We start from the raw sequence: 27,123 nt of genomic DNA, 5'->3' as shown, positions 1-27,123 counted from the left end.
AATGATATTGCAAGGGTAGGTCATTACAAGTGAGAAGTCAAGTTCATCAAACTCGTTAGACAGGATGAAGTAGCTGATCCTGAGAGGTCAGCACAAACTGCCACAACACTTGCATGAATTGCAATTTGATGTATGCAGCAGCTGTTGCCCAGTAGAGGGGCGCTGCATATCCATGTGAATTCCTCCAAGTAATACAGTATCATTTTTTTCCCCATACAATATTTCTTATTGTCTGTTGTGATTGATCCAGCGTAGCATATCTCAATTTTCCACAGGTGCTACTCTATCTGTATCTGTATTCTGTCAATGAATAATTTCATATATTTTCAAACAACAAAAATGATAATAATAATAGTAATAATAATAATAATAAATAATAATAATAATAATAATAATAATAATAATAATAATAATAATAATAATAATAATAATAACGATAATAATAATAATGATAACAATTATTATTATTATTATTATTATTATTATTCATTTTATTCAGGACACTTCACAGAGGTAAAAAAAAATTAATAAAATAAATACATGAAAATGCATAATAAAATACACACAATGTTACAATTTATGAAACAATAATTAGACATTAGATTAGATTAATTAGACATTAATTACATTAAGAGCAGTTTGGGATTTTTTTTAGATTATTTTTCTGGCATTTTTGCCTTTATTAGATAGGACAGATCAGCAGTGTGAAAGGGGGAGAGCGAGGGGATGACATGCAGCAAAGGGCTGCGAGCCGGGCTCGAACCCACGGCTGCTGCAGCACAGACAGTGCCATTATTGATTATTGATAATTTATCCACTAAGCCCTTAAGGCTTTGACGCCCCTTAAGAGCAATTTTGAAACAGGTGAGTTTTGATGAGTGTTTTTAAGGTTAACCCCCTGTAGGCCTTCAAATCTAACTATTGACAATTCCAACACACAAGTACATGGAGGACGAGACTTCTAGAAGTCTATAAATATGAAGATTTTTTTTTTATTATATATTTTTTATTATATTTCTAACATTAAAAAAATACACACAAGAAGATTACCAACACATCACAAACCATCAACATGCCACAAACAGATGACAAAGACATTATTCATTACTAAAGAAAAAAACAAATAAAAGCACAGTCATCATGATAATCAGTCTTCTAAACATGGCCTAAATCTATTCCATTTTCTTTCATAGTGCTGCACTGTTCCCTGTCTATCTGTGATATTGCCCTCTAACCTGAAATAATGTTTCAAAAAGAGAAAAAATGAGGGAATGTCAAACGTTCTTTTTCTTTTAGTTCAAAAATAAATCTTTTACCCAGTAAAATAACTCTATTTAGAATAACTGGACATCCATTTCTTAATTCACTCCATATTACAATTCGAGGGCATACAGTTATTCATTTTTGTCTTCACTGGATTGTTGAGAGTGCAGGGAATGATGGGAAGATGAATACAAGGAGGTAATAAAAACCAGGATGTATATGGAGCTGAGATATCGCTGTTTGGTATTTTTCGTCAGCCTGCCGAGCTTATTCTGCTCTGCATGATTTAGGCCTAAATGTTCTGTTTTTACTGACTAAAGTGACCACAGACCAACACACAACATGATGACCTTTTGCAATGATTGAATCCGAGCCAAAGCTGTGATATTTATACACATCCTGTTTTTGTGATAACACTATGAATGGCGTATTCCTTTATCATAATGGATTCTCATCAGATCACATCATTTATGCACACATTCTCCTCCGGCCAGACATTATGTCACCATGCAATAACACTGGGATGGACCTGCTGCTGTTGTTGAGCTGCTGTTGTTTGGTGTGGCGGCTGTACAAACTAGCCTGTCCTTTGAGACACAATCGCCTTACTGCTATCGTCCACCGCCATCGCTGCTAAACCTCTTACATAATTAGGATGTGAATGTATTTAACTCTGAGAACTAAACAGAGGCTTTACGGGCCACACCAGTCCAGACAAGGGTTGTGCAACTCTATACACACAGTACAAAAAATCTGTACTCGTAAAGCTTCAGTTTTAACCCCTTGAAACCTAAAGTCCTGAAAACGATATTTAGAATGATAATAATTTCATATTTAAAATAATGTTACAAAAAAATGCTTAAATATATAAAATAAATATATATTTTTTGGATTGTCAGCACTTTTTAGGTCATTTTCTTGAGTATTTCTTGTTTGTTGTTTTCTTTAGAGTCTGCCCAATTGTTATACACACACACACACACACACATGTATATGTATGTATGTATACATACATATATATATATTATTTCTAGGTTATTTTCTTGTAACTTTTTTTAATAATTTCTTGCTATTTTTCGGGCCATGTCTTGTTAAGTTGCTTGTTGCATGTTTTTAAAGGAAATCAAACCAATTTGAACAGATTTTAAAGGGTTAATTGTTCATAGATAAACCACATAAATGTTTTTTTTCCATTTCATTTGAGGGTTTTTTTGTAGCTGTTTTTTTTTTTTTTTGTTCCAACAGTCATTCTCCCACCACGGATACTTTCAGGGTAACCTTACACCATTAGTTCCTGTTTTTGTTTATGTTAACGGCAGCAGCCATGTTCCGTGTCAGGTGTGTAAGTTAGCTGGTTCATATTTAGGATCAGCACTCGTTTACAAAGCTCCTTTTACATGTCAGTGATACAGTGACCATTGAATGTGTGCGCTGGTGTTGATTACCTGTGGTCTAAAATGGCTCAGGTTTCAAAGGGTTAAAATTGTGGTATCTAGGCCTTTGCCTCTATTCTGGACATACTATTTCAAAATCGTGTCTCTTGCAAGTCTCCTGACTTTATGAAGTGCAAATTTTAAGTTGCTGGAATCTCCCTTTAAGTAAGCAGGTCAGTTTAAAATAAACTCCCACCTGCTCATGCTCAAAGTATATGTTATGTTATGTGAACTGTCAGCAGTGGTGTTGTTAGGCTTTGCTTTCCAAGCCCTCAGTGTTTTAAAATAGCCTTGGATCTAAATATGTAAGCTAAATGTATGTTAAAGACTTTTGGCCTAATAATGATGGTAATGGTAATGGTAATGGAATGGTAAAAGCCCCAGATCTAATGATTTATCATTCCGTTTGTACATGTACTTTAATAAATGCACTTACTTACATTTCACCACTGTTGAAATCAACTGATACATTTGACTGTATTTCCAACTGTAGTGAATAAATGTTTAATGCTAGCAGTTGTAAAGTATTCTGTTTTTACTCAATACAAACTACTTACAAGTGAACTACTACTCATTTTAACACCAAAATTAAAGATCCTGTAAAGGAAAAAAAGAGTTTAAAAAAAGCTGCCAGGATGCATAAAAAAGCATCAATATAGAGCTTGTTCATCATCAATTTAAAAAAAAAAAAAAGAAATCCACAGCATGATCCCCCATTCTCCTCTCTGGAGGTCTGGGCTAAGCCCCCAGTATCCCGAATTTCTAGGAACACCACTAAATGTAAGTCTCAGTTGCAATGGGTATATATATATATATATATCTCAGATTATAAGTAAACCTCATGGTGGAAAGCATTCAATTAAATAAAGATAATTATACGGAAAAAAAGAAAGAGAAAAAAAGCTGTAACACACTGCAGTGGAAACCCTTTGAAACCAGAGAAAATTGGCTTGATTTCTTTCGGAAACATGGGAGGAGTGCAATGACCAACGAAAGAAGAAATGACCTCCAAATGATTAAGAAAATAGCCATAGAATAATCAGAATTATTAGAAATATTTTTCAAAAGAAGAATGGTCTAAATAGAAGCAGTGGTATCATGATTTTGACCTGTTGAAACCTGATCATATTGGCTTGATTTCTTTTAAACACATGGGAAGACGTCAATGAGCAACAAAACAAAACACCCAAATATTTGCAAAAAACAAAAACAAAAAAACAAAAAACAAACCGAAATTAGTTACAAAAAAAACTTGAAAATTACCTGAAAATTGGTTTGAAAGGGTAATCTAGTGGCCACTGCTCATCTGTTTGCAAAAATGAAAACTACAGATAATTGTGCACATCCCTTGTGACTGCAGCATAATTCATTAGATTCCATGAAATAAAGCAATAATATCGTGCCTTAAGGAGTAGGCTATGTTTCATTCAGGACTGACGGTTAGCTTTGCTCACAGATGACTGTCCTCCGGTGTCCTTCCGTGGAACAGATGTGCTCAGAGGATTTTTATGAACGCAGCTCTGACTGTGGGAGCTGGAAAAAACCTGAGCGGAGGAAGCGGGGCGGAGCGACGGCATCACAGGCATGACTGAGAGAGGAGGAGGACCTGACTGAGACACTCTTGTCCTCCTGCCGACACTTCCACACAGGCGTTAATTCAACACGGGACCGTTGAGGAGACTTAGTCCATCGCTGTCTCTGTGGTCATCGGAGTCGGACTGTGAGGAGGACTGCTGCCACCATTAGCCCGTTAGCTCCGGCTACATGGCAAGCTAGCATAATATAGCTAACCCCCCCTTAGCTTCTAGCTTCATCTGAGCACCCGGACCCGGCGAAGTGAGGAGACGAGGAGGGGAATGGCAAGAGTTGGCTTGGAAAGCCCATTCAGAAGAAATAACGACTAACCAGAATAAACCAGCCCAATTTCTTTAGTTCTTTAGATCCACGGTAAGCATCATTTATGGGATGTATTTCAAGTTGACAGCGATGTAATAGAAATAAGCGCTAGCTGACGGGCTAGCCTCAATTAGCGAACACTGTGGTTATGTAAGCTAACAAGTCGGCGTGGCAAATGTTGTTAAACACTGTCAAGGTGGCTGTGTTAAAATAACTACCCAAGTGTCATTATTTGAATTTTAGCTAAAACATAACACTTGGAGATTTAAACATTTTTCCAGCCCTGTTTCAGTTAAAACTGTCGAACGTTGCAGCCTGTTCCTGTTTACATTTTTGACAATGTGTCACCTGAAATCTCTTCATGAACACTGAAGTAACTGTCTCGTTTTGACATGTCTTTGTATTTGCTGACAGATCCTGAAGCATGACGGTAATTGTGTATTTCAGTAGTTATAGTTAGACGTAGCTGACTACTGAGGTTTGTATATTGTTAGCACCAGCCCGGTTATTATTAGTCTGCCTGTCCTGATCCCTGTGTAAGTAGTGCCGGGAATGAAGCTCACACCCCTGCTCTCAGCCACGGTGTTCCCATCCCTGCATTGCAGGAATTACAGGCATGTATGAGCATGCTGGACAGACACAGAACATCAAGTTCAGGCCACACTTTGAGCTTCCTTAAAAATACTAGGAGTAAGCAGAATATTGTCTTTACACGACATTGTTTATTTTTCAGTAGAACACGACATGCATTTGTCTTTTAACCCTTTGAAACCTGAGCAAGTTTGCTTGATTTTTTTCAAAAACATAGTATGAAGACAATCAGTATCAAAAGAAGAAATGACCCCCAAAATAGCAAGAAATTAGTAAAACGTTAAAGAAAATGACTTATAAAAATAGTAAAAAGAAGGAAAAAAGAGAAGAAAATCCACATGTACTAAAATAAAAACAAAAACAAAACAGCAGTTCTAAGCACATTTTCACAATATGATTTTGTCATGGACGATATGATGTGGCACATCCCTACTCCAGTCTCATCTTGTTCTCTCGCCTTCAGCATGTTCCATTTGAAGAATTAGTCTGTCTTTTTTTAATTGTTGTCATTATTGATGTGTAGATGTGACCTGAGCTTCTGTTAAGATAGTAGATGAACCCAACTAAGTTATATTCCCAGTAGTAGCAGTGAAAAGCGATTGCAGTGGTCCAGTCTCTGATAAATGAGCTGGACATGCTGCATCCATTGATCAGTGACATCGTGGTCACAGTTCAGGAGAGTTCCTCTCTGCAACCCATTACTATACATGGTTTTCTAGTTCTTTGGGCTACTTGCCATCACACACACACAGATACACACACACACAAAAGCACCTGGCATCATTCAATCAGTAAGCCAAAGCACACCTTTACTTAATTTCACGCTGAGTCAACTATTGTCGGGCCAGATGCAGCTATAATGCTGAATTTTTGGCACTCAAGTTTGCAAATGGTTATTGTGATGATGCCAAGAGTGAATAAAATATCTTGCATCGCAGCTTTTTTTCTTTCACCAAGGCATATGATCATAGTTTGTTTCTTTTTTTAATTTGATTTTATTCTTCTTTCTGTTCAGGTTGTTGGTGTTGCTGTAATCCCCACCATGGTGCAGAAGTACCAGTCCCCTGTGCGGGTGTATAAGCATCCCTTTGAGCTGGTGATGGCGGTAAGTGTCTTTACCTGTATTTGCAGTGGACTCTGTGTCCACATGAATATTGCATGCCATAGATGTAAAGTTATGTAATGCTGGCGAGTGGGCGTTTCAGAGGTCACTTGGAAGGTAGTCATTGAATTACACACCTTGCATATGATTGGCTCACAGATTCAAAATGCTGCTGTTGAAGGCACACTGCACTGCATGAAGTGTACTTTATGTTCCCACATCACCATTCGAATCCACGGAGTTCGGTGTTGGCTTGCTGCACTGGCAGGAGTGGCTTCTAATAAGCAGTGACAACATAAAACTTAACAGTTTATATCTCAGATTAAAGAAACTGACTTGGAGCATTTTGATTTGCTTGCAGTGTAAACACCAGCAGCAGCCTAAAACAGGCAAGTGATTATCTAGCTACAGTCATGACTGTGTAACTCTAGAGGTTATGCCCCTGCGGCCCACAACACACACATCATGTGGGCTACCTGCTCCATCGGGCTTCCTGCCATCTCAAGGTCTAAGATTTGTTCACTGTTCACTGAGGTGTGGAACCATTGCGCTGTACATCTGCACACTCAGCATCTGAATATACGACACCACTGTGCAGTTCTGTCGAACAGAGGTTCCACCTCAGGTCTGGTGTAAAAAATTCAGTGCCTTGCCTGGCTTTTAGCGTTTGCCTTACTGTGTGTTGTTGACTTTCAAGCATGAGTTCTCATGTTGAGTGCAGAGGGAGCTGTGGATTTGCATGTCCCTCTGGTTCTTATTTGCTCTTTTTTAAATCACCTTCTCAGCAGTGTTTCTAGTGCCATCTTTGCTTTCTCTGCCTGCATTTTGGAACTTGTGTTAATTTCCTCTTTTATACCTATAGTTTGCCATACAAAGCAACTTGCCAGTCTTTTACCCCAGGAAATGGAAAACACAAACTGAAGCCCATTGTAAGAGCCACTTAATCACATATTTTATACTAGGTAAAAATGTTAATGTTCTTACATGACATATTATATAGGTTTTGATATGATTCAAGTTTTTGCAACAGTTTCTGTATATTTTGAATGGTGTATAGTAGAAGTGTAAACTAAAGTTATGTTTGTCATGTACCACAGCTATGGTGTCATAAGGCAGTTTAGTGCGCATGACAAAAGAGGATACGATGACAACATGCTAGAAGATGACGACAAGTCTGCATAGGTGTGGATCGATAGAAGTTTTTGACCAGGCTTTATCGTATAGGAATGTGTTTCGCCGTTTTATGGGAGATGGGAACAGGCGTCAAGTTGGTAGTGGAGCAGATGAGATGTGATTATGAAAAGACTTTGCTGGCTGTATTTTTTTTTTTTTTTTGTATTCCAAAATAAACCTTGTTAATGTTTTTCCAGCCTTGCATGAGTACTTGGATTTTACATAACGAACTTGAACATGAGTCAAAACGAGACACATTGCAGACTAAAAGGCCTAGGAACTATGGTGTGTTGAAAGGGCCACTATACCCCTGCAAACCTGACATTATCTAGACATAACCGTGCATTTGTGAACAGAGCAAGGCATTGTTTTGAGAATTCACCACGAGTAAGTAAGTGTATGGAGACATTTTTTAAGTGATTTTTTTGCGGAAAAGGAAGAAAGAAGAAATTTACAAAAAGATGGCAACAAGAATGTCTACCTGGAGAGTCAACGAGGTCTGGGAACTTCTGTCGATATGAGCAGGCGTCAAAATGGTCAGATGAATTTAAGGAACGAAAAAAGACTGTTGTTTTGGGCTAAATTACAAACTGACTACGGAACCGCAGTGCAATCTGCGTCATGTCCTGCCTCCTGCGCACTCTACCCAGGCACTGCCCCTCACCTAAGCCAAACAGAATACTTCGAGTGGGTGAGAATGCTTCTGCCACATACCCCCTTTTCAGCAAAATCAGCATGTCTTGCAGGTTTTTAAACACTGGAAAACCCGCTAAAAACAGGCAATAGGCAGTAGACCAGAGTGGTTTACAGGGCTCTGCTGCAGACAGTATGCTTGTCTGTGTGTGTGATTGTGTTTTTGTCTTTTTTCTGGTGAGTCATGTTTGACTTCACAGATAGGCCAATTTTGTATGGAAAACAGAGTAATAAACTAAAGCAGCATGGAGGCCAGTGAAAATGTTACAGCGGTAACCTCTTTTTCATACTTCTTACTTACTTAGTCTCTCTTTCAAATTCAGTGCAGACTCATTTGGAATGAGCGCTGCTTGGATTGAGACAGACCTTGCTTTCTGGTGGCCCATTGTTGCATCGCGCTGGCAAAGGGGACGAAATTTGCATGTTGTATTTCCATTAATGGTGGTGGAAGCAGATCAGAGCAGAAGCCGATAAATAATAGAGACTACTGCAGAGTCATTTGACCTGGGAGTGAATGCCATTGTAACCTCTCCCATAAAACAGCCAGATGTTAATGGCTGTTAGTAGGGTTTTTTATGTGCAGTGGGAAAAGGGCTACAGAAAGTCTCCTGTTGTGTGCTACATGTGTGAAAGGGAAACTCTCGACAGTGCGTGGACCTGATTCTCTGAACATTGTCCGGAGTTCAAATGTTTGATTTAGCCTCTGCATTGCAGTGTCTCTTCCTATAATGTATTTTCTGGACACCACTGGGTCTGGAAGACATGAGAGAATACATTTTCCTCATATTTTCACACATCATTTCTTTATCATTTAACTGAGATCTATTTTCTTTCTAAAAACAGTGAAAGAGAAAGTAATGATAAGCTATTGCATGCTACACCATAAACTATCATTTCACAGTAGATGGATGGTTTACTCTGCAGTGTTTTGACCTCAGCTGCTGTTTCTCAGTAATGTGGCCTGCAGAGCCCTGGCCTGATTACACAACGTCAATTTCAACCAAACACTCTAACTAGTCACAGATTCGTTGAGTGGACTTCCTTTTGTTACATGGTTTAGCACGCTAGGTGCAAAGGGCTGTTTTTTTTTAAATGGGATGAGCTTTCTACACCAGCGAGAATGAGGATGCAGGAAGACTAAATCTCCTTAGCACAGGCAGGATTGAGCACTGGGCAAACAGATGGCTATATATAGAGGGCTGGTACCTACACCTGGGTCTTAAGCATGCAGCTGAAGGGGGAAATAATAATGACAGCAAAGCAGAGTTACACCATTTAGTAAGCTGGAGATGACCCACCACATGGGCTTTTTGTCGATGGGACAGGCTTAGTTTTGCAAAAACTAATTGAGTAGCCCTGGGTGTATCTAAACTAGGGCAGCAGCGGATAAGGTAGATGTTAAAAGTCAGGATACAGAAAAACATTTACTTTACGTTTACTAGTGTAATGATCTAATGGTAAGACACAAGCAATGTGGTCACAATAGTGCTGCGCGATATGGAAAAAAGTCTTAACACGATATTTTTTTTATATCAGTGGATATCAGTATGTCATGACTTACATTAAATAACTATTTCTGTCAAGCTTAAATGTTTCCTTTTACTCATAAGTGAGATATGAAGATATCATAAGTTTAATTTTAGTTTAAATATTTATTTTCTGTTAGACATTGAACATGACAAATATACTGTAGAACAGGCATCACCAACTGGCGGTCTAGTTATTAAAATTTCCTCCCAGCAAAGGTCCAAACCTCATACCTAAAATCAGTGTCACAATTAATTGAACATTTTACTTCAAGTACGATTAATGAATGATTATTTTGCTTTTTGCTTTTTTGTGAGTTTTTTTGCCCTCGTAGTTCACTAAATGTAAGCAAATTGTGCTGATAATAGGCCAACCTCTCCTGACTGCAGGACTCTGACTTTAACTTCTGTGAATCTTCTGTGAAACTTCTGTGCTATTAATCATTTAACTCAGGGGGAAAAGAACAACTTTTGGGTAGGCCTACTTCTCCTATAGCTGCCAACAGCTCACCAACATTCCCAGTCAGAGAAAAGGGTGAAAATAAGGTAATGTGCCTGCGGCTGTAGGCCCCCAAAACATTACATCTGCCCCCGGTAATAATAATGAGAGCTCAGCGCGAGCGGCTGGATGAGACATGGAGTGATGCATCCTGTTGTTTCTAAATAATTCACCCAAAGCCAGATTAAATCTGAAAATAACACAAAGTAGTCTGTAGATGGCACTTTCCACCAAATGTCTCCGTTTCAGACACTTTGGTTCTGTGAAGCTCCGCTCTGTGTGTCTCACTGCGCTGCTGTTGGACCATCAGCTGTTTAATCCACGATATTGAAACACTGTGGAAGCGCAAACTACTCGGTTGTCAAACACTCAGCTGTATTATAGAGTTAAAGTTGTTCTTTGCATTTGGTTCGCTGGGACGCTATTCGTATTATCATTGGCTGTTCTTGTTGTCTGTCAAAACATGGCTGGAATGCGTTCTATCAACTACATCTCATATTTCAATGGAGGAAAAGTTATTTCGCGTACACCTGTTTTAATGAGACACAAATAAGACAGAAGTTCTGATAACTACTATATGACTACAGCTTTCACTACCGTTGATGTGCAGAGCAGCCACTTTGGGTTTTGGAATCAGGGTTGGTGAGGTTTTTTGCCGATTGGAAATCTAACTTGAGGGGGTGTTCCAGTTGAAATTTCTGAATGGGAATGTGGAAATTCTGCAAATGGAATGCACCATTACTTCTCTGGTTTCTGGCTTTAATGAAGAGGAGCTGATGTTCACAAATATTGAGTTGACTTTCCAAGGCCATGGAAATGACAAATTCTTAATTTAGGTGGTGTTCCCCTTTTAAGATCAGACTACTGTCAATTTCCGATGTGCATAAGGTGTTCATATTATGCAAGCAGGCCTAGGCATTATGCAGAGTGGTTCCAAATAATATGCACATTACTGTATCGGGCCAAAGCTAAGTTCAACCTTGTTATTCTTCCCTCCAGTTCTTCTGTCAGATACGTCTTGAATATTTGCCAGTAGCGGCTTTCCCTTTCATCTGGTGGGGGATTATATTTGACATTTTGCTTTGAGGAATTTGGTGTTCTCTCTCCACTTGACTCTGTTGTTTGGATACTGCCAGTTCTTTGAAATGTCCATTTACTCTTCTGAGGGTAAAGACCAAGGCTCTACATTCCTTCATTAAAGCTGTTAAATGCATTCTTTTAGTTTAGATGATATTTAGCCTTGAGGAGCCACTCTGCTCACTGACAGGTGCTGTTAATGTATTTCAACCTCTGGCTAACACTGCTTTGCCTTGAGTGTACTCTTGCATAAGTCATGTTTGTATCTCAGATGCCCTTCAGCTGTGTTTGTTCTGCAGTGGTTACTGTACTCTACTTGGAACATGTTATTCTCAGTATTCCCAGTGTTGACAGCTTATTGGTACATTTGACACTCTCCTCACAATTTATGCATTCATTCATTCATTTTCCATAACCGCTGGTCCTCGCAAGGGTCGAGGTGGGGTACACCCTGGACAGGTTGCCACACTATCGCAGGGGCGACACGTATTGCCAGACAACCTCTCACGCTCACAGTTACACCTAAGGGCAATTTAGAGTCACCAATCAACCTGACCTGCATGTCTCTGGACTGTGGGAGGAAGCCGGAGACCCTGGAGAGAACCCACGCAGACACCAGGAGAATACATGCTATCTCCGCACAGAAGGGCCCCCACCCACGGACCGAAACCCTGTTCCTCTTCAAAATTTAGTAGTTGAAATTCGAATCTCTTGATTTTGCAATCTGTATTTTTAACCACAACAATTATGACATATTCTAGCATGGGCTGTAAAGGCAATCAATTTTATTCTTTAGAATGAAATTACCCATGTGTACTACGACATGGACATAATGAAGCAACAAAAAAAACTGAAGACTAACTGCCAGTACCTTTGTGTCACTGGGTGGTGTTGCTTTGCTTGTTTTGATTTTTGGCTTGTGCTTTAGACATGACATGTAATTAAAGATTCTGCTGTACTGTTTCACTCAGTGATTTATCATAGGAACGCCTGATGTTGAGGATTGCCTGACACCAAAGAGACCAGCTGAAACAACTCACTAGCTTGGAATGGTGCCATGGTAAAACGCACAACATGGCACCTTCAGTATGTACTCTAAAGGCCCAGATACACCAAATCGACATCAGAGAAGTAGTGGCGATGAAAGCTGCCTATTGCGTCCCCTCCCGTCGCCTGTGTCTTGCTGCGCATAAACACACTGCAAAGATTACAGCCGATGGGCAACAAACTATTTATGTCCTGTGCCTGCATGAAAGGCAATGCACCTCTGTAATGTGATTGTCTGTAATTGTTATTCAAAAAGGGTAACCGGAAGACCATCTTGAGGTTAGTTTGTCAGTTAACATGTTAATAATACAATACAATGTTGAAAGAACAAAGCATATTTACTTTGTACTTTGAACAACAACACAAGCATCAGGAAAGGTTTCTGCCAAAGAAAAACAATCTTTACTTAAATAACAAATTTGTTTCTATTAGGATTGTGTGTTATTGAATATTTCATAGCGTCATACCTTCCTGAAATTTCACTGGGGTTTGCGGTATATCATGGTATAAGTTTGCAGCACTAACAACCTCCCACGAAGAGTGCGGTACATACTTTCAGCTTTTCAGATTAATAATACACAATAGAAACCCCAAAAATATGAAGAAACACACCTATTATCCTTATTCGACAAAAAAAATACAACTGGACACTTTTTGAATTCAACTTTCTCTCTGTCACGGAAGACTGATGAGGCTTAATGGCCTTGCTAACTCATCATAAAACACACTTAATTCAAACTTGACAGACACAAAATTAATCTCATCCAAACAGTCTTGGTAAAGAAGTTCACTGTTCCAACAATCATCAGCTCCGGTTTGATCAAAATAAATCATTTATTCACCGAGTTAGATTTAATAAAACATGCCATTATTCCCACAGTCTCTCTCTGCCTGCTGATCCCTGGCTGAGCTCTGGTGGTATGTGCTGTGCACCACATAGAGTGACTTTAATAGAAAGAGCACCAGCGAGGGCAAACGGCATGGGACACACCACAGCGGCTAGGGCGATTGACACTCAACGACAGCTCAAGATCGACTGGTGGCTGACTGTCTGCTCTGTGTGTCAGAGCCTTTAAACCCTAAACTTCCTTTAGAGATAAAGTAAACTCAGGCGCAGATGTCAGACGACTGTTGTTGACTCTCAGTGGCGGTGTACCAACACAGCTGACTGGGTTTGTTTGAGCTTCCAAAAAGCACACAAACACCAATGTGTATAAGCATTGACCTTGATAGCCTTCTTATCGCTCCACAAAGTTGACTTTTTTTTAAGGGTTTATAAAAGAGTATCACTCAAGTAAGGAAGTACAGAAGCAGTTGTTTTTTTATTAGAATCACCCTCAGCCACAGCGGTCCCTTGAGTTTGCTGCTGCATCTCAATAACAGGAAATGTAGTCGTGCTGTTGCTGCCATTATCGCAGCAGTCCAGTCTCAGAGCCTCTAGTCTGTCCTCAGGGAGTCACATAGGAATGTGAAAAGCACAACACAATACCCCTCTTGCTGTTGTTTCAGACCTGAAGCGACAGTTGTTTCTGGAACACATCCACAGATGAGAATGACTTCAGTAGCCACAAGGGGGAATAAAAAACAGGCTTACCCTGAAATAGTAAATAACTACTAAGTTGATGCTGCCTGTTATAGTTCAGCTTAAAAGACAATAAGTATATCTTAAGTCCCTCAATTCCCAGATCAGTATGCATGCTACAGAGAGAGGTAATTAATTGAGTCTAAGCCTACCATAGCCTAACCTGCTCCATGGAAACGTATGGGCCTAATCCACAAGGACAAAGTGCTTTGGTCTTGCCCCTGTCCTGGTGGAGTTTCTGCAGGGGGGAAGAACAGGATGTGCCATGCTAGTTTAATGCCTGCTGGGCTTGTTGGCACTATCGGCAGCAGGATGTTTCCTTCTTTAGTGGCTAAATCCTCTCTATCAGTGGCAGCACAAACAAATGCATACACTAAACACTAATTGTAATCGTGTGTCATCGCACATTACAGATGTACTGTTTAGTGTAGAGAACATACAATCAAATATATTGGCTTAAAGATGAGGAACCAGTGCAAAAATACATTTAACTAACAGAAATGGCATAAAAAGACAGACATAAGGAAAGAGAATGAAAGGGAGTGGCAGAGTTACCCCAGACTGTGTTAGCAACATTAGGCTGAGCTCTGCCTGCAAACACAGTTGCCTTTGGGCAACAAACGTGCAACTTAAGATTCTCTGAATTTCAGTGTTCACACTCTCTGTTATAGTAAGGTGAAAGCAAAGGGTGACAGGGTGCACTGCACACACCTCCTCCTCAGACAGACTGAGAGCTGTTGTTTGCTCTAACACAAGTTGTTACCAGAGGCTCATTAATGAGACCTTCAGTGTATTGCTGCAAATGATTGTTTCCTATAATCCAGATTGTATGAGCTGCTCTTTCATAACTCAGTTATTGTATGTACCAGCTGTGAAAACAGAGAGTCCTCATCACATGGACACCTGTGATAGTTGGTAGGGTACCTTATCATGAAAGTTTTGTGATTGTTTAATTGTGTTATCAGCTTTGTGTCAATTCATGGGAAACATAAATACCAGGGTGTAAATCACTGGTTTCATCACGATACAATATTATATTGATACTTTGGACAACAATACACTATTTGCCAACATCAAAAAGTCTGCCACTTTGATGATTTATGAGCCCCAAGTTAGGCTGGGCGATGTGACCGCAAATCAATATCACGATCAATTGAACAATTTACCTTGATTATGATTTACAAACAATTATTTTGTTTTTTGCTTTTTTTTTTTGTTTGTTTTTTTAAAAAAAATAATTAAAAGCTTGATGTTACACAAACTTGAGGTAAATGGGGTTCCTGACAAAACCTGAAACTAAAACAAATTAGTCTGTAGAAGTCTAAAGAAATCACTTTTCACTGCCAGTTATTTGTCTGTTTGCTCATTCAGACACTTTGGTGCTGTGAGGAGAAGCTCCACTCTGTTTGTCTTTCTCACTGCGCTGCTGTCAGACCATCAGCAGTTTGATCCGCCATAATGAAACGCCGTGGAAGCACATACAACTCTGTTGTCAGAGACTCAGCTGTATTTCTGCATTACATGATTTCTCGACACCTCTCACGCCAATGTTTTGGCGTGAGATTTTCCTCGGTGTCCTGAGAGTGTGAGACAGAGCCCAAAAGTGTGAGACTCATGCCAGATGCATGAGAGATGGCAACTTTGGTGGGAAAAGGATTAACAGAATATAAAAAATCCGAAACATCTGGCATGGGTGAGATTACGTCGCTAAGAATTTCGGTTTCGATTAATTTTCAATCAATTGCCAGCCCTTAGCGCCAAGCCAATTTTCTCATGATCTTTTGTCAGGTAGCTCCAGAAACTGATGGCAAGACGAAAATCAGGGCTAAAGTCATGTTGTGCGAACTTGGCATAAGGAAATGTTTTTAAAATCTGAGCCCCTATCATGCAAAGCAGAAATAAAAACAGTTTGGAAGTGCATGTGTCGAATAGATGCATATCTGTGTCTGTTTTGCCTTTTGGTCGGTTAGTTAGCAGCAACGAAACCCAGCTGTTTGAAGACAACAGGGCTCATGTTACCAGGATTTCTGATAATTTTTGCTGCTGCACTTGGGAGCTCTGATCCTGTAATCCGCTCATTCTGTCTTCTTTTACACCATGAACTACTTTGAGCTCCTTGTGCCTCCTCTAACTGTCTATAAGTGGGTCATCCTTAGCACGCTTCTCCAAGTGTTGAAACGCCAACACATTGTTTTGTGCCTGTTTGCTGTCGAGCCAGTGTTTCAGAACTTGGCTCATCCTTCTGTCCTGCTTCACTCTGTGTTGTCTGGCTAAGCGCAGAGTGGCCCTGCCAGGGTGACATCCTGTCCCACCGTGTCCTGACCCAATTCTGGCCAGGTCTGGTTAAGGCTGTTGCAACCCAATTCTACGGCGCAGCAGCATTACTCAATTGTTTTAATCCATCTGTGAGCTGCTGGCTTGTCCGTTACTTCTATCAGCTAATGGTCTCCCGTCTGCAGGCGTGCACTCACAGAAGCTGAGATTCACCTTCCTGTTTGCATTGAGCAGAGAAATAAGGTCATTTTATTCACACTATCTTTTCTCTCATGCCACAGTGGTGTGTTGAACAAGAAAGCACAGATGAATAGAATGAAAACTGGTTACACTTGTAGTTATTCAGAGAGAGCTCATGATTGGAGATTTAGAGTCAAGACAGAAATGTAGTGTGCCTGCCCCAGTGCAGCCCTTGCTGATTTTTTGCTTTCCCCAGCATTTCACCTGTCTGTTCTGATTCAGAGAATTTCCGTCCACTCTTCTGAATGAATCTGAGCTTGTCTGCAGTGTCTAATTCACTTACTCAGCTAGCTGCCGTTTGCCAAAAACAATGAAGAGTTACGGCCTGCATCGGGGAGGGCAGCTTATCTTCCAGCACGCTGCTTCACACAGCATTAATAAAGAACTGTGGCACCATCACGTGACTCTGGGAGCCTATGAGAAAATTCTGGAGCTGATTTCATTCACTGATCGCCAGGACACTCATTCACCCTCATTCTTGCTGCAAGGTCGAGATGCTGCCCCAACAGCTCCCCTCCCCCTCTCTGCTTCGCTCTGCTAGACACAGATGAATGTGTACGCACATACTTTTACACAACGACCCTGTATTTTACACCGCAACCGTGCTACAGTGTGTAGCAGTAGAAAGTGACTCAATCTATGCAGCAGCTTTGTGACGTACAGTATGCTGTCATGGTCTATCCTAAGATGTGTATGCCTGCTGCCTTTTTTCCCTGATAATGTGAGGTTTTATTTTAGGACTGATTAAAGCTCTTTCTCCTTGATTTTAACTTGTAAAAGGCAAGGTTCATCTTTTTAAGTCTATTGGAAGGCAAAAAATCTGAAAAGGGTGTTTACTTGAAATAGAAACCAAAAGGCAACAACTGCCTTGTGTGAGAAAGGACTACTCTGCACTCAGATTTTCGATGTGACCCAGTGTGAGTGGTAGGTGACAAACCACCCCCATACAGCTTTATATTCCTTCCCTACTATGTATCGCTTTCTTTTCCCCTTAGCTTTGTGTGCATTCTCACAAACCCTTTTTACACAGAGACTGCACTATAGGGCGACAACAAAGTCCTTTCTTTATGCTGCCCTGGCATTTTTACACAAAATCAAACAACAATGGCATCATGTAACTCCAGTGGGTGTTTATTGGCTATATGCTGGAATTGCAGAACCAAAACACGTGTGACATGCATAGCATGTAACACAACAGCGCCTGCCCCCAGGGTGACATAAAAAATATGTATTTGTAGTGCTTTCAAACCATTAACAATGGAATAACATGAAAACAACAATCATTTGATCAGCTGCCATCTCTGTTATACAGCAGCTGATCTTGTCCTCTGCTCGGAGCGGAAGGAGCTCCTGGACCTTATTGTTCTCCTAATTTTTGAGTTAGTAGCTAACTGTTAACATTGGTGGTTCGCACTTATAACAAGTTGGCAAAACGTCACACCTGTTCTGCCTATGATCCCATCCTTCCCGTTTTTCTCTTTTATACAGACATTGTTTCTGTTGCTACCCATTGTGGCAGATTAAAGGTGAGACCACTCTGTCCAGTCCCACCTTATAGACCTTTTCATTGCTATTCTGTTGCTACGGCAGCAGCTTTAGTCCCTGTTTATTCCTGTCAGTTACTTCATTTACAAACATTCCAACAGGAAATACACTTGGACCCATTTAGAATGATTATGATGTCATGTTTAAAAAGGTCTATACACAGAACTAGGGATTGACAATATGGATAAGTGATAGTTTGTGCACATCTGAAGGTAAAAAAGGCTAAGATGTAGCTGAAATTTATTGCAAATATTAATTGGCAGCTTCAACCAACTTTAAAGGTGTACCCCCAGCCACTGCATTGGGGTGTGTAGTTGCTGCCCTCAGTAAATAAATGAAAGTAGTCTGGCTTCATATTGTCAGCGCTATTTATGGGCTTAAAATCTAAGTATTGGAATAATACGTCATGATAAAAATGCCCCATTATCAGCCGATAATTTGTTGGCCTGATATATATTGTAAATCCCTATACAGAACTGCGAGGTGGCATAATTGCACAATAAAAAAAGGCTACATTCATTCCCTACTCACACAGAGAGTGGTCCATTCATCTCTGAAGAGAAGTGATCAGAAATCTCCAGTATCACTGCCCCCCCCCCCCCCGCTGCAAGTTCATCACAGTTAATAAAACAATTGGTTGTTGTTCTATATTGGCAGAGCAGTGAATGTGCTTTGCCAGCACCTCTTCTTACCTTACTGTAAGGCAGGATATCAATAATGCTGCAGTTTCCTGTAACACGTTGCTCATGAGGAGTTCTCATTCTGCAGTGGTTTGGTCCTGTGTGGAGAACACAGTGATGAGTGCGGCCACTCAGGAGGAACAGCATTGATCATCTTGAACGCTTGAACAGATAATGTGTCACAAATTATGTTACACTTTGTTTTCATATTTGTGGCTATAGAGGATATTGTTTATGACAGGCAGTATCAAATTGTATTTTATGGAAAAGATTTAATTGATACAATAATGTTCAACTTCAGATGGTAAAAAAATAAAGTTGTGATTGACATATCTCTTAAAATGCTCAGTGACACTCCTATAAAACCAGCTACACTTGCAGGATGTTCAACTTTTGTGGGGCATATTTCATATTCCTAATTTTGAGTTTGTTTTATTTCATTATTGGGGTGTTTGCATTGCTTATTTCTTTTTGAAAGTAGATTTCAGCAAGACCCTTTTCAACTTATGGTGTCTTTTGTGAGTTATTCTTTTGTTTCTGTTGTTATTTATTTTGTAAATGTCAGTAGTGTTTCAGAAAATTGCTGAAAACTAACCTTCAACAGATTTGGTAAGGCTCCATATCCAATGAGTTGATTGCATACTGGATTCAGATTTGGTAAAATATAATTGAATCGCATAGAAAATTGTTCTAAGACACTTGCCCTGTGTCATTATTTTGAAGCATTTTTTTTTAAATAAGCTGACAGATTTAAGGCTTATTTCAATATGTCTATGTAAGCCTTACACCAACAAAAATGTATATAATTCAGCATTTCTTGTTCTTACTGTAATGACTTTTTGATAGCTGACAGATGGCCGGTCCTGCTGCTTTCTGTTCCCTGGTGCACACATATATCCAGTCATGCATGCCTAACCCAGCACTGCAGCTTAGCTTATTGCACGGCCCACCAAATATTTAGGGCCTTACATTTATATAAGCTCTGTGTGCAGGCAGATTGTCCCCCTCCTCTCTCCATGTTGGTAGTTCCAGGCAGTTCTGCAATTATAATGCGCAGTGAGATCACTGAAGGAGATAAGTGGGTGGTATGGCATGCAGAGACCAAACACTCTGTTGTTGCATCTGTTCAATCAGGAGCTTGTTCTCTCTCCGACCCTACATCCAGTCCACACCTAAGCCCAGATGCATTTGGACCTGCTGGGTGAAGAAACTTTGCATCTTGGCCTAATTTTAGGTAGTGCTATGATTAGCCTTGATTTGCCATTATGACCCTTTTCCATCACACTGACCCGCATCTTCTCTCTCTTTAGATTCAACAATAGGTCAAAGCATTTCCCTGTTAAGGTACAACAAATATTATGTTAAGGACTCAACAAATAAAACAGTATTTGTGCTATACTATATATCCCTGTAGTCTCAGTGTAAAGCTGTTAAACAGGTTGGCCCAGCCATGGAGAACAGGGATATGGAGGCTTTTGGATACATTACACAATCTTTTCCCGGGAGTGGTTTCACCTACTTATGCTCACAGAAGCAGCTCCCTTTTCAAAAGCTCTGTCTGTACACATTCATTCAAAAGCTGTCCTGTGTCATAGTGAAACCATGCTTTTTGAAAAACTAAGTGGTAAAAACTAAAGTTCTACTGCCATTGTTAAGGTCTATACATAAAGATGGATTAAATGTCAGCTCCCCGAAAGTGAAGTCAAGACCGCAGTATAGGTCAGTAACCCCACCCCTCTATGCTAGTGAATGGGTCACAGGCCAAAATAAAAATTGGCACCGGATGTATGGGTAATAAATACAACACCACGGTGATCGCTACTGCGCAGATGTTGGCTCCAAATGAAGTCGCCAGAGCAAGAAGGGTTGACCGTGTAGGGGATATTTTGTATAGTCAGGTCAAGTAGAGACATTTCGTCCATCTTTATGTAAAGTGTATGGTTTGGGCCCTCAAAAATGTGGAAAAGAAAGGAAAATGAACACTGCATCTTTTGACTTCTCTGAACCACAAAAAGTAAAAAAAAACTTAAATTATACTCCTTTCTCACCAAAATTAGCGCATGGATTGCTCGCAAGTTTTTGAAACACTGGTAAACCCACTAAATATAGGCGATCGACTGCATTCCCACTGACAGTGAACACACTACTGGAGCACAAGAGTCTGCCACTCTGTCTGCTTTTGTTGATGTGTCTGCGCAACGTCATTGACAGGCAGGAGAACAGGTAAACCGTAGACAGCAGTAGGAACAGAGGTCTTTGAGAACTTTTCAGTGGTTTCTTCTCTTTATTTATCTCTTACTTATTCAGCCTCTCTTTCAAACTCGGTACAGATCAATATGGATCAGTGTTTTAGCTGCTTAGGAGGAGATGGACTGTAATTAGTGTTGGCGTGTCATTGCATCTCACCGGTTAAAGAGCTAAAATTATTAAATTCCCGCGTGTGAATGCTGATGGTACATTCTCATTGCATTAAAAAGCCAGATGTTAGTGGCTATAAGCAGGTGTTTTTGTGCAGTAGGAATTAGGCTTTACACTCATTGCAAAGATTTAGATGTAAGGATTGGAGTCCCCAAATGTTTTTGCAGTAACTGTAGCATTAAGTCAATGAAATGTCAGGAAGGGAAATAAGATCTATTCACAGAACTTGTAAAATTTGGAAAGCTTTATCTCTTCTTTACAGTTACATCAAGAATAAGACATTTTGCTTCCTCTTGACCACCGCTTGTACCCTGATAAACCAGCAGAGCCTGCCTTAAATGTAATTCCAGTCAAGAGAAACCCTGAATTTTCCAATCTGCGTGCTCAGTAACTTTCTTCCTGCTCTCCCTCCATCCTCATCGATGACCTAGTTTGGAGTTTATAGCTTTGCTCTCTGAAATGAAAACCAGGAGCAGTTTTCCTCTCCATATGCCGTTCCTTATGCCTCATTCTCTATAACTTATCCACCTCAAACTATGTAAACAGATGCCATCAAGGCCTTTTGCGTCAGGACCATTATATCCAGAGGTGGTTTGAGTGTCTAAGTCAACATGTCTCATGAACAAACCAGACATCTTTCATTTGACCAGTGATAGCCAGGAGTGGCTCACTTATCTATAAGCCTAATTGTCCCTCAAATGTTGTCATTATCTACCAGGCAGCATCTTAACATCCTCTTTGTGAGCAACAACAAATATGACCCAGTCAGACAATGCGCCAAAAGAATGCAATTATGTGACAGGACTAGCATGTGATCTCACCCCCTGTGATGATGTTCCCAACAGGTCAAGGCCCAGGACAGCCTGAGGTGGGGGGTGAGAGCTCATAATGATTTTTGCCACCCATCACTGGTTAAATGACGTCACACCCCGGCCGGCAGCACTCACTCAAAGCCTGGCTTGTTTGTGTCTGACGTCAAGGATGGTGTGTATTTGTTATACAATATTATTGGGTCTTTTAAGAGGAAACATGGGAGAGCAGCTTCAGAGAAAGCCTGTGGCAGCACTACAGATAATGTAGCCTGTTGTTAGTCGTCTGACAGCGGGCCTCATATATCAGTGTGGCTGAATGCATGTGACACCGAAAGATAGTGAAATGTTCCGAGGGAAGTTTGAGTGTTTTAGGAAGCACTTGTTGACATTTGCTATCTTTTCTGTGCACTCAATGTGTATGCCACCGGTTTTACAACAGAAACCAGATGTGTGTCATCCTGACTCATTTGTTTGTTTGAATGCCAACAAAAGGCATAGTTTGTTCTGTATTCAAACATCGGAACCATTGAACCTCTGAAGAGAACATGTCAGGTGTTTCTTATATAACTCTGTAGTTAGTCACTCTTTTTCCTGCGAGTTTTCCTGTGATTACACAGGAAATGCAGCCAGATCGTCTGCTGCGTCTCAGTTTTTTTGCTTTGTTTGCTGCTATGATTTGACATCATTTCTAAGCTGTCCTAATCAAGTATGTTAATCTTAAAAGTTCCCCCGACCAAAATTTTCCCGTTTTCCCAGCTACCAGAAAAGCCAGCTGATAAAAATAGCAGAGGCCTACCTCTGGGCGGCTGTTGTCTCTATTACACAACCATTTTCATAAGCTACAGAGATGTGACACTGCTACTGAGGAAGCTGGAAGTGTTCTCCAGTCACTGATGGTCCCAGGACACATACAGTTCAAGGATTTTAATCTTAACCATAGCATTTGCTGCAGGGCATTATTCCCCAACAAAAAATAGCCCAGTCTTAACTGGTAATCTGTGTTTTACAGTCTGATATAAAGTCTCTCCAAAATAAAATGAATGCAAGAACTTGTTTTACTCAAGTAAAAGGAATGTAGTGCAATCTACATTTAACAGTCCAACAGCAAAATAAATAAAACAATGTAAAATTCAAGTCACCTTCAGGAGGAGTAACAAAACAGTTACTCTTTGTAACAGTAACAAACCTCAAATCTAGCAGTCCAACAAAACATCTTACAGTAAAATTAGTGCAATTTGAAAAACACTCTAACTTTTCTCTAACAGAAATAATTATAACTAGTAGATTCTTTCTGCATCAGAATAGTCCATCCTTAACTGGGCCTTAAGGCATATCGCTGCCTGCTGATATGAGTGCTGTATTTTCATATTTATGAGCATATATTCCACTCATTTATGAAATTATACAAGCTCCTGCACAGCTGACAACCCCGTCCTGTAAACGTTCAAAATAAAATGCATTTTATCAGCAGCTGATGATGCACAGTCAGCTTTTGTTTTGAAAGGGAAGCAAGGAAGTTGTGGTAAAACAAACATCTTTGTACTTCCTCATCTCTGTGACAGAGAGAGACTTTAAACTGCGTATAAAGTCATATAGAGTCAACAAATGCCCTAGCCCTAAATAAAATACAATTACAAGGAAATTAAATAAAGCACTTTTATAATGAAATTTAAAAAAATATTGTTTTAGTAAATAAGTCAAAGCGGAACACGTGGTGCTTTTTGAAAGACCTTGCTCGTCTCAGTCCGGCAGTGTCAATGTTTGTGCCGTGGACTTGAAGCTACTAGTCAACAGTTGGATGTTAGCATTAGTAGAGTTTAAACTGTAACGGCAGTATTAGGGTTAAACCACTGCTAGCTGGATACAAACTAACAGCTCTCCAGTTCATAGATTGCAAAGATTTTCCACGTCGCACTGGGGCTCCGTGGTCACAAAATGTGACTAAATAGTTGTCATCAGAGCTCTGCAGATAGAAAAACACAAAGCCTCACCTGCTCACATTGCCACCACCACCACTCATTAAGTTAGACTGTTACCGTGGCGCGTTAAACACGATGATTTATTCACTGTAAGCTGGAAAAAAAACTAACAACTCTCCAGTTCAGATATTAATCGTAATTGCAAATCGCACGATGTTCATGATATAGTCATTTTGTATATTGCATGTGAAACAAACTGTGATACCTCGATTATTTTCGACATATCGCCCTCCCCTAAGTGGAACCAAGGTTTTTTCAAAGTCTTCTGCAGTCTAGCAGCAACTAGAAAATGTCTTCACAGTTACATCCAAAATGCTAATCATGATTATTTCAATCAGTACCGAGATCACAATAAAGGATTAGGGGCAATTTTTTAAAATTTACTTTTACATTTAAATGAGTAGAGCACTGCGTTCACTTCAGGGGTGGGAATCATCAGAGGCCCCACGATAAGATATTATCACAATACTTAAGTCTCGATACAATATTATTGCAATTTTAAATGTTTTGGGATGTGCTTAGTATTTTGATACCATATATCGCAATATATAACTATTTATTACCATGATTTAACTGAAAATTAGGTCCACATAGGAAAGCTTTGACAAGTTTCCAGGCTGTTCATCTCACTTCAATCATTTTATTGCATCAAATTGTATGTAGTGGACCGAAAAAAGCAATTGATTTTATTATTATAGTAGGCTACCAAAATATTAATAGTTTTGTATTATAAATATTTCATATAATAAAAACAAAACTACTCTTGCAGTTGATGTAGAGATATGATATTGACACGGAAAATATTGCAATACGATGCCTGTGCATCCTGCTTATGTACTAATATTAGCATGAAAATACAGCTTAGAATAAGTCCAATGCAGTGCATCGCCTATGGATATGCATCCACCCACTGTATATTTAATTTTTTACAGTTCAGGTACCATAAGGTACTGCAACATCACTTTCATGGACGTCTGAGTTGATCCTGGACAAGGACTAGGATTCAGTGAGGTGACTTTAGGGAAGTTATGCTTCTGGTGATTCATGCATTCATCATACTGCAGTTTGTGGTGTTTCTTTGGGTGGTTAAACAAGTCAGTCGTGTTGCTTTGTGGCACAGGCAAAAGTCTCATGCACTCTTTGCATATAATTTGTGTCTCATAAATGCTAAATTCTTCCAAACAATGGTTCATAACTGCAGATTTTTGTTTTTCCTGTCTGCAGTTGCAACATTCAGGAAAGTTTGACACAGCTGCTGCTGACGGATGCAGTGTGTTCATTTGATTGTGGGAAGTAAGAATCATGACCATAGTTAATATTCGATTAATTGTTCTTCCGTAGTCTTGTCTAACAAAAATTGAGTAGCCCTGTGTGTTTGTGGCAGTTTGTTTTCGGTTGTGTAACTGAGGCTCATGTGAAGGCGTTCTAACATACCAGAACATTTTCAGTCGTGTTGGTTCATGCCTTCTGCAACTGGCGGTTCCCTCTAGTTCTTTTGAACAGCTGTAAGTTGACAGAAACATTGCATCAGAGTTGTTATGTTACATCTGCTTTGCCTTTGGGGGAAGGTGTTCCTTATTTTTTCATTTAATCCTGTGCAACTGTTCTTGTGGTACCATATTGCAATTCATTGGTGGACACATAACACCCTCCTTCTCTAACCACAGTCACCTTATTTTTCAAACGGCCCTGCACAAACTTTGCCTTCTCTGATTAGTTTTAAGCCACCTAAAAAAAATATATATATATCAGTAGAAGTGGATGCTATATTTAGAATATTTTACCCGCTTTACCTTGCCGTATAACAGCCCTTACTGACGAGGATTTGAAAGCTGTTATATCAAAACACCAGACTCCATTGTGAGAAAAAGCTATTTTACTCCACTGAACGGCTTCCAGTGCCTCTGTCAGCTGCTGTGTTGGTAAAGAAGAGAGAATATTCAATTATTGTGAACACTTAAAATGACATTGATTTTGTTTTAGATGGCTAAAGAAAGTTTTGCTGCAGCTCCATCCACAGTAGGGCATCACTTAGCTTCCGTGTTGGTGTTGTGGGACTGTTCTTTATTTATCAGAGGAGGGGCGTGGCTGGAGTGTGACTTTTTTATTTAAAATAAATAAAATTCTACAATTTTAAGTTGTATGTCCCTAAGCCAAAATTAAAAATACAAGTCTCTCCTCAGTGCTTACATTTTTTCAAATGGCCTTTTTTGCCGTAGTCCTTCTCCCTTCATAAGTGATGAACCGTTCCTATCCGTAAACACGGGGGGAGGCTGCTGCGGCGACTAGGAGCATGCACAGGTCACCTAGTCTAGTTAAGTATGACGCAACACTTCTAGCTCCAATCATATGATCTGGTTGTGTTTGTCCAATTTCAGTTGGACTCATATGTTTACATGTAATTTAAAAGTCCAGTTTTAGTGTGACTAACACAATAATTTGACTTTTTCTAACATCATGTAAACATACTGAATGACATTAAACAGAACTTGTTTGGCATTTCTTCTAGAAATATTGATAGTCTAATTATCAGAGTTATTTCAGATAAATTCTCTCTCTCAGTCAGCTAATCAATTAATCGACTTAATCTTCACAGCTGTTCTTCATTTGCTAAAGGTTAAACTGCAGAGATGTCACACTCAAACTTTAATTTTTTCATTTAAAGAAACTTGTAATGTACTAGTGAGCTCTTTTTCCTGTATTTGTTTGGATCCCTCCTGCAGCTATTATGCTTGTGCCATAACTTCAGGCCAGATAATGGCTGGGCTGGTCGCCAGCTCTCTTGTTTTCTTGCCCGATAGTACGTTATGCACCTAGACATGCACCATGCATTCCTTAGCAGTTTTAAAATTGATTATGTATCCCCTCGGAACTCCTGCATTTCCTGAATGTCCCTTCCTGAGCAGAGTAGCTGTTGTTTCCCATACCCATGCCCTTGTCCAAAGGAAAAAAGTTGTCTGTGTTTGCAGGAAGGGATTGATTGGCTATGTATTGTTTTTATATTTTCTCTCATGTGCCCCTGGAAAGCGCATGAAATCTCAAGCCAAATTCCAGGAACCATTAGTCATTGCTTGGCCGAGCGAGTTGTGTCCAAACATCCCATCACCACGGACACCCGAGGACATTGTTCCTGCAGTCTTTCTCATTCCCAGTTGTTTTATCTAGCCGGGAAACTTGGATAGTTTTTGTGTTGTTATATTTTTTTGTCTCAGTGTGCAAACATTGCTCAAGGAAGAGTTGAGGCAAAGGAAAAATGCATATTTACAGTGGTGGAGTTTGTTTACAATGTCTGT

General features: G+C 39.8%; 1 protein-coding gene across 1 annotated transcript in view; it reads left to right on the top strand.

Annotated features, from left to right (window-relative positions):
- Positions 1-4,291: 4,291 nt before the first annotated feature.
- si:dkey-237i9.1 (SEC14-like protein 1) overlaps positions 4,292-27,123 on the top strand; it is a 50,246-nt gene continuing 27,414 nt past the window's right edge. Inside the window, exons 1-2 of the mRNA XM_042484982.1 lie at positions 4,292-4,643; positions 6,199-6,288. Of these exons, the coding sequence (XP_042340916.1) occupies positions 6,226-6,288 (63 nt within the window). The 5' untranslated portion in view covers positions 4,292-4,643; positions 6,199-6,225. The remainder of the gene's footprint in view (positions 4,644-6,198; positions 6,289-27,123) is intronic.

The sequence above is a fragment of the Plectropomus leopardus genome, chromosome 4 (assembly GCF_008729295.1).
Source record: "Plectropomus leopardus isolate mb chromosome 4, YSFRI_Pleo_2.0, whole genome shotgun sequence".
In the NCBI taxonomy this organism is placed as follows: domain Eukaryota; kingdom Metazoa; phylum Chordata; class Actinopteri; order Perciformes; family Serranidae; genus Plectropomus; species Plectropomus leopardus.
Note: the sequence above shows the minus strand (reverse complement) of the source record. Positions and strands in the feature narration are given on the sequence as shown.